This window comes from Cyprinodon variegatus, unplaced genomic scaffold (genome assembly GCF_000732505.1).
Source record: "Cyprinodon variegatus isolate N-32 unplaced genomic scaffold, C_variegatus-1.0 Scaffold336, whole genome shotgun sequence".
In the NCBI taxonomy this organism is placed as follows: domain Eukaryota; kingdom Metazoa; phylum Chordata; class Actinopteri; order Cyprinodontiformes; family Cyprinodontidae; genus Cyprinodon; species Cyprinodon variegatus.
The window spans coordinates 1-8250 of record NW_015150789.1 but is presented as its reverse complement, the minus strand read 5'-3'; the positions used below and the strand labels follow the sequence as shown (position 1 = coordinate 8250).

Here is an 8250-nt window from a genome sequence, read left to right as displayed (position 1 = left end):
TGTTCATGTTGCTGCAGTCTGCAGTCTGACCGCTAGATGTTGCTAAAAGTTACACACTGTAGCTTTAAAGTCTAAACCTAGGCATCATCTGACCACACTGCAAATAAGTAAACATTTCTAAATTTAAGTGTATTTACCCTTAATTTGTGCAGGTTAATAAGATGATCTGTCAATGGGATACATACTTTTTACTCTTAAAATAAGATCATTAGATAATATGCACTTGAAATAAGACGAGGCAATAGTTGTTTTTCTTATTTTAAAGGGAAATTTTCTTGTTCCATTGGTAAAGTGTCACACCTGCCTCCTCAATTCAAGAAAAAAATTCACTTATTTTAAGAAAAAAACAACTTAATTTAGATTTTAGTTTGCTTTGAGTTTGAGATGGAGTGGACGTCTGCAGAATTAATTGTGATGGTTGGAAAGAAGGGACTCATTTTCCTGGCTTATTAATCATTTTGATTCTGATCCGCTCATGTTGGTCAGATCAGATGTATTTAAGTTTTTCCCCAAACCGCTGGTCAGTGACTAAAGGAAGGAAGCTTATGTTCTGTCATATTTATAACCATTAAAAAAATAGATTGTCATGGATCAATAGTTAAAAAGCTGATTAATTAAAAGAAAATAACAGCTTCTTTTATTTTAAAGGGCTTAAGGATGGTATCAGTAATTGCAACATTAGAAAATCAATTTTCAACCTAAAAACTCCTCTAACAAAAAGAAATTTACTGCCATGAAAGTTTAGATAATTTTTGTGTGATTGTACTTCTGTAATATCAAATCAGTGTAATATAGGGTATTTTATATCTGTTTTTATTTAACCTTATTTTAGTGAACTTGTATTTATTGTATAGTTAAGTGAGGTAGATTAATTCACATGCAATAGTTAAAATATTACCATGCCAGCGTTAAGGTGACCTTTGACTTCATTATTTCCAGATTATAGCATTTGATGAGCTGAAGACTGACTACAAGAACCCTATAGATCAATGTAACACTTTAAATCCGGTGAGTGTTTCTACTGTTCCTCCTTTTCCTTTCCTGTCTAAATGACCGCATGCAGATATGCCCTGTTACCGATTTATTTTAGTCTACCTTTTATCCACCATTTCTCTGCACTGTTATGCTAAATAACCTGCCTGTTATTAATTGAGTGATCTTGTCAGCTGTGAAACTCTAATGCTTTTTTTTTTATATTTGTTTTTCCCAATCTGCTTCTTTTGCCCTATTTTTTTTTAATGGCTAAAAGACAATTGAAAAGGTCAAAAAGATTAAAAGAGTCAAAATTGCATTAAAGGTTTGTACCAATTTCTAAAATGCCCGCTGAGTTCAACTTAGTCTTGTCGTTTGCACGGTGAAGTGTTTGCTAAGGTCTTTTCAGTTAACTAACCCAAGTTGTTTTTTATGTTTTTAATATTATTGTTGAAATTTTTAAGCATTTCACTTTGATTTGAATGAATTCTAGAGTTATCATAACTTTTAATATTGCAGTTTTTTTTTATTGCCAGCTATAACTTTGATAATGTATTTATTAGAGTGCTTTGCTAAAGTATTCACACCCTCGAATATCACATCTTCTCTCCTTACAGTCTCAGCCCTGAGCTTAATTGTGAAATCATAGCTGTCAGTACTTTGTAGAACCACATGCTGCTGCTTTGCACATGAGGAGCCTTTTTTTGTTGTTTTTCATTAGTTTGTGTTTCAATGAAAAGCATTTTTTGTATCAATTTTTAAGGTCTTACCTTTATTTTCTTAAATATTTCAAATCTGTGCTGATTACATAGAATAAATCTTCTTAAAGACAGATTCTCACTCCTGAGCCGCAGAGCTTTGCAGCTCCTCCAGTTTTCATGAACTTTGTTTGATCGTCCAGGTGATGCTCGTCCTTCCCAGTCTGTTGGATTACGTTGCCGGACTCGTCTTGTTAGATGTGCAGTTATGGCAAACTCTGTTTACCTATTATTATTACTATTCCCCTACCCTTTAATCGGGACAATTACAAAATAAAATTACAAAAAAAGCCAACAACATAGAAATATACTTGTTGTTCATCTGTTGTTTTTTTTCCCTACTGGACTGATGGATATGTTAAAAGTTCTGAGGGTAATAGCACAACTGGATTTAGACTTAATTAATGAAAATAAGGGCATTATATTAATAAATTAAGTGAATTTGAACACAATTGGTTGTAGCGGGTATAATAAAAAAGATATATTGGAGCAAATTGGAGCTGAATACCTAAACTTTGCATGTTTAAAATTATTTAAAAAGTCAGAAATGATACATTTTATTGCAACAGATTTGGTCTATTTCAAAAAAATAAAATAAAAAATCCAAATAAAATCCACTGCTTTGTCTGAAGGGAGGAAATGTGACGATAAATGGGGAATGAATACTTCAGCAGGACATGGTTTCTGTCAAACGGATGATGTTTGTTAGCGATGCTACAGGATGAACGGCGGGCGTACGGATGGAAGAATCAGCCACTGAGGGTTACTGATGAGGCGTTGTTAACTGAAAAGACTTGCAAATGCTCAAAGCATGCATGATTCTCTACTCTGATCTACCCTTTGTTTGCTTATGGTTTTACTAGTAGTTCAGTGATCAGAAGTATCACAGCAGGATCTTTGGATCAATACTGTGAGTTTCAAATTCTGTACGGTTGTTTTTTTTTTTTAGATAATTTTTTTATATTTCCTATTTTTTATTTTTTGCACTTAAAGTCCCTGTTTGGCAGATCTAAGCTGCTGTGTATGAGCTTAGTGTTGGCTCTGACCTCCATCACCTGTGGCTCTGAACAGATGGCAGCAGAATCCCTCCACTCTACGGCTCAGCACTATTTAAAACCTCCCATTGGCTGGAAATGTTCACATTTCCATTGGAGGAGGAGTTGGATAAAAGCCAGGCTCGCTGATGTAGTGATATGTTCAGGTTTTGAGCCCGTTTGAAGCATTTCCTTTCTTAGTTGTCATATTTGGCAGTGCAGTGCAGGATTTCAGCTCATTACAGCCCCCCTTTCTCTCTGCACTCTCCCTTCTCCCCACACCTGTCCTCCTATAGATAGTCGTCTTGGCTCCACCCACTGTTTCCTTGTTGTTTTTTTTTCCAAATGCATGGCTTCCATGTGGTGCTCCCATCTGCCCCCTTAACCCGCCACGTGCCCTGACCTCAGCCACGCTGCTGCTGCATCAACGCTGCTCGCTCTCACCGCATGTTCTCCTGCAGTGCGTCGTCACTACATGGGATGATGTGCAGACATGTGGTCACTGCAGAAATATTAACGTTAAGATGCATCAGTGTCCTGTTAAGCAAGCTTTTTATTCGTTTTGGATAGACACAGGGATGCACAGTGTCAAAGAAGGGGGATAAAACTTTTAAAACAACTTACCGTAATGATTTTTTTTATGTTTTCTGCTGCTATGTAGTTGGCAGCTTTTCTGGCCAATAATTCTGAGTTTGTTTTCTTTCCCCAGATCATAAAGTAGAGTAGAATATGCAGCTGATAGATCTTGATATTTCTTCATTGTATGTATAATAATAATAATAATAATAATAATACATTACACCTCAGCTCGTTATTAGTGTCTCACTTTGTCATTTTTGGATTATTTCACTGCAGCTAAAAACAACCTCAGTTTTTCTTTATAAATGTGACATGTTCTCTGCAGGGAGCTGCAGCATCCCATCATATCCTCCTCTAAATGTTGTTTATTAGCTTCCTAGAAGCTTTTTTTCTGAACAGGAAGGTGAATCAGCTGCATTCTGATGTTTTACTTTCCCTCTCGTCTGTTTTCAGCTGGTGCTGCCAGAGTATCTCATCCATTTCTTCTTTTGTGTGATGTTTCTGTGCGCTGCTGAGTGGCTCACCCTCTTCCTCAACCTGCCGCTGCTGGCGTATCACGTCTGGAGGTGAGTGAACCCAACAAACGCTTGTCTTTTCCATAGATAGAAATAAAAGCCGGTGTTTTTAAAGGAACTGGTTTGTGTTGTGCTGTGCTGCAGGTATGTGAGCAGACCGGTGATGAGCTGCCCAGGCCTCTACGACCCAACCACCATCATGAATGCTGACATCCTAGCCTATTGTCAAAAAGAAGGCTGGTGCAAACTGGCTTTCTACCTGTTGTCATTCTTCTACTATCTCTATGGGTACAAAGATTTACTTTATCTTTTAGAAAATGCACAGAATCTTGCAGACCTTTTCTCCACTTTGTCACCGTACTGCAAAAATAGTACATTCATTATATCGTATGACGATGCAAAAATATATTTTAAAATAGATATTTGGTGCTCCAAGTCTGTGACAAAACATTTAAAGACTGATTTTGAATTATTACTTTTGCAATAATTATTTTAAATACTCATTTTAATGAATAGAATAATTTTGAGAATCGCTTCTATAGGAATAAATGATGAAAGAATTGCACATTTCATATACATTTAAATAATGGCAGTTTTCTTTACATTTTCATGTGTTTTTGCATTAAAAATTGGAGTAAATTAGGGCTGGGCGATATGGCCTATACATGTTTAATTTTTTTTATTTCTAATTATTAATGGTGGATGACGTTGTTTTTCCAGGTGGATCAGTAAAATAAGTGGTCCTCCTAATTGTCAATCGTTCTGGTGAAATGTTTACGTAAGGCAAATCTTCTTTTGGAAAGTAAGCTTGTATGAACGATGCAAACAACAAATTTTAAGCAGAGCGTGCACGAGCCCATTTCTCCGCCTGCTCTAAAATTTGCAATTTCTTTCTTACACGTTTGATAGGCGTTCCCTCTCTGGAGCGAGTACAGGGTTTTGCATGTGCTTTTTTTTTTTTCTTTTTACAGTTGAGTAAAATTTTTCTTTTCAAAAATTTGCAAAAAACTCCTCAGCTATACCTTTAAAGAAAGCAATAAGTAGAAACGGGGCACCATGTCAGTGGCTTTGCACAAAGTGTCCCTGCTTGACCGTTCGGACAGATGATCACTGCTTATTGGTTCCCGTTGGTCGCATAACTCCTCCTCCACCGTGCGGTGCCGCTGTGACAGCAAATCCCATAATGCTTTGCGAGGAGAGCTCTCCGTGCAGAGCATTCCAGTATATATCTGCCTCCTTTGAGGCCTTTCTTTTCTTCTCATACACTTCGTAGACACTTTCTCTTCCGACCTTCAGCCATTTTCAAAGGACCGCGGTGAGAAAGCTGAGCTTCAGTGACTGAAACCATAGCTCACCTCAGATATACGCCTGAAAGTGAGCATTTGCAGGAAAAGATAGCTAACGGGACGAGCACATCGGACGGCCTTATGTAGGCATATCACCAGAATGATTGACAATTAGGAGGACCACTGAGTGAGATGATCCACTCAGAAAAAGAAAAGAAAATCACTATCTTTTAATTTTCCCCTCCGGAAAAGCAGGCCGCAGTTGCAGCACACTAGAGACCTTTAAGCATAGCCGTTCCAAACGACAGATTTTATTCCTTTTTTGAGAACAAACCTCTCACTCACCTGTAGTTATGATTTTTGCTGTTTCATGTGATGCTGCCGCTTACCTAACCGCAACCTGAGAGTTATCCTGCAGATACAGTAACGCTGGGGAGCCAAAAATGCACCGTTATTTAATTTCTTCTTTTTTTTTTTTCACCCACAACAAAAATTTAATAAATTTATTGAAATTAGTTTTTTTTGCCTAGGCCTAGATTAAAGTATAGGTGGTTTTTGTTGCAGGTAGCATAACTGCATACGACATCATTATTTATTAGTCAGAGTGAGGAAAACTGCACCCCTAGTTTACATTTGGAAAAAAACGATCTTACTGTTGAGTTGTTGACGTATAACGCTGTTTTTCTCTGTCTCTCTTTTCTTGTACAGAATGATCTATGTTCTGGTGAGCTCCTAAAGAGGTCAGGAGGATCTGCCCCTACAGTAATGACCAGACACTATGATCCAAGTGCTGGAACACTGGACCTGCTGGAGACCACTGATGAGCAACACCAGTCATTTCAAGTGGACGAGACCCCCCCATCCCCCCACCACCATCACCCACTCACAGTGCAGAGAGTCATTGGGAAACTGTTAGCCTCTAAAAACTGTCGGCTGCAGCATTTCCTTTCAAATGCCACAAATCTGGAATCGCAGACAAGTTTCTCTTTCCCCTTTTTTGTTTTTGGTATATTTTTTTTTTAATGTTTGGTTTGGATAAAATTAGTTTTCCATTTGAGCTGGGAATCTATTCTGCTTGTTTGTTTTTTCATGTATAATTTTGAAGTTTAACAGCTGCTGTTCTCAGACCGCCTGGTTTATTATCTATAAGATCGTAGCTGAAGAAGTGATGAAATAACAGAAAAGATATCCAACAGTCTTGTTTTTTTTTTTTATTAAAACTTTAAATATTTCAACTCCGCCATGTTCTCCATGTCCGATGTTTAGTTTCATCCTTTGAATCCAGAAAGGTTAAACGAGTTGAAGTGGTTTCTGTTGTAAATTTCTCCTTGCTGCTCAGTTGAGCAAAAGGTGGATTTAACCGTGAAGTTCTTCTGCTCAGAGAGTCATAGCGCTTCAGTAGCTAGCAGCAGATGTGCCATACTGGTGACTGTATATTCTTTTTGTTTGAACATAAATAGTCCTCATTGTTAGCATCTCTGGTCTATTTATTGATCTCTGGATTTATTTTTTTCTACCCTTTGTGACGTCAAGCACTCCTGAAATGTGACTCATCTCCACCAAACATGATTTAGTCCAGTAAAGATCATTTAGCTCAACTTTTCACTGGTTTGGGAATAAGTTTTACAGGCATTTATATGCATCATACCTTTGTTTGATTTAAGAAAAAAATATTTGAATCTACAATAAACTCCTATTATCAAAATGTTTTTTTATTCTGCCATGTAGTCCTAGAATTTATCTACTCTTCAATCTATGATCTTTAAACACAAAAAGCAAATTTTAAAAGATTTACCAGCATTTTGAGGATTAAATAAAGATCCAATAACGGCAAATGTACTGAATATTTGAATGACATTTGCTAGTATAGATTAACTATTATTTAGTATCTAAAAAAACAATTTGACCTGAAAATAAATAGATTTAACAGTCCATATTTTTATTAAGACACTGAAGATTGAAAAAGAAAATTGTTACATTTAATCCAAAGGAATAACCAGATCTAAGCTTTTGGCTCATTTAAAAGCTCAAAAGAAGCAATATATTATTCTTTAACAGTTCACCTCTTAGAGGTGCAGAAAAGAAAGAGTTTCATTCAATAGTTTTTTCCTCTCTGAGTCAAAAACATTTTAGCCAGAATCACCGAGACAGCGATCGCCCATTGGGAGCCTCTCTGGTCTCATTATAGGCAGCATACTTCTCCCGAAACTCATGCAGAAAGTTGTACTGCTGCAAAAAAAACAAAAAGAAAACATTCAATCATAAGCAAACAGCTTAAGACAAATCCCCAAAATCCAGCCTCACCTTCACAGTTTGTATGGCACTTCCCCCTCTGTGCTCTCTGAGGAACTCGATGGCTTGGTTGGCAGTGAGTGTCGAGGAGAGCTGGAGCAGCAGGCAGGCGGCGACTGAGGAGACGAGTGCTGAGTTACAGAAAACGCCTAAAGCTAAATGAAAACATCGCCTCATAAAGGTTGGCGCTCCTTACTTAAAGCAGATCGTCCCAGGCCTCCATAGCAGCTGAAAGGGGAAAGAAAAAATAAAAATTAGACGCCAAACTTACAGGCAGAGGGTTCAGTGGTGACCATAACACAAAGATATCATCATCAGTAGACATTTTGAATCTACTTGAGGTGATAATCAACCTCTGATGGATCAAAGTGTTTGTTCATCGCCTCTGGAAAGCATGATCCTCTCATCAGCAGTTAAACCAAACAAGATAACCTTCAATAGTGATAAAGAATAAGAATTTTAAAAATAATTGAACTTTATTTACTCTCACACTGGAAATTCACCTCTGCAGTTACCCCATTCCCTTAAGGAGCAGTAGGCTGCCACTGTGCGGCGATGGGGGAGCAATTGGGGGTCTTTGCTCAGGGAGCCAGAGTGGCAGTCTGTGGGAATGAGTGGGACCCAAGTGCAATGCTCTAACCATCACCTCTCCTCATATTATATAATGAAACCTTTAAAGTTCTTTTTAAATAGGAAATAACTCATTATTCTACTGCATCTTCCGCAACTTCCCTGACACAGTTCCAAAAGCACCTTAAAACACACCTTTTCTCTCTTGCCTACCCTTCCTAACCCCCTCCCTGTCCCTACCCCC

General features: G+C 37.6%; 1 protein-coding gene and 1 long non-coding RNA gene across 2 annotated transcripts in view; one reads left to right on the top strand and one right to left on the bottom strand.

The window, feature by feature from the left end:
• Positions 1-6856, top strand: part of LOC107091408 (protein cornichon homolog 1) — a 9165-nt gene extending 2309 nt beyond the window's left edge. Inside the window, exons 2-5 of the mRNA XM_015385318.1 lie at positions 940-1008; positions 3797-3909; positions 4003-4146; positions 5853-6856. Coding sequence (XP_015240804.1) covers positions 940-1008; positions 3797-3909; positions 4003-4146; positions 5853-5880 — 354 coding nt within the window. The 3' untranslated portion in view covers positions 5881-6856. The remainder of the gene's footprint in view (positions 1-939; positions 1009-3796; positions 3910-4002; positions 4147-5852) is intronic.
• A 202-nt stretch (positions 6857-7058) lies between these two features.
• LOC107091422 lies at positions 7059-7701 on the bottom strand. Its single transcript, XR_001481526.1, has 3 exons — positions 7633-7701; positions 7449-7552; positions 7059-7373 (listed from the first exon to the last, which is right to left on the bottom strand). It is a non-coding gene; the product is annotated as an uncharacterized LOC107091422 (long non-coding RNA).
• Positions 7702-8250: the final 549 nt, after the last annotated feature.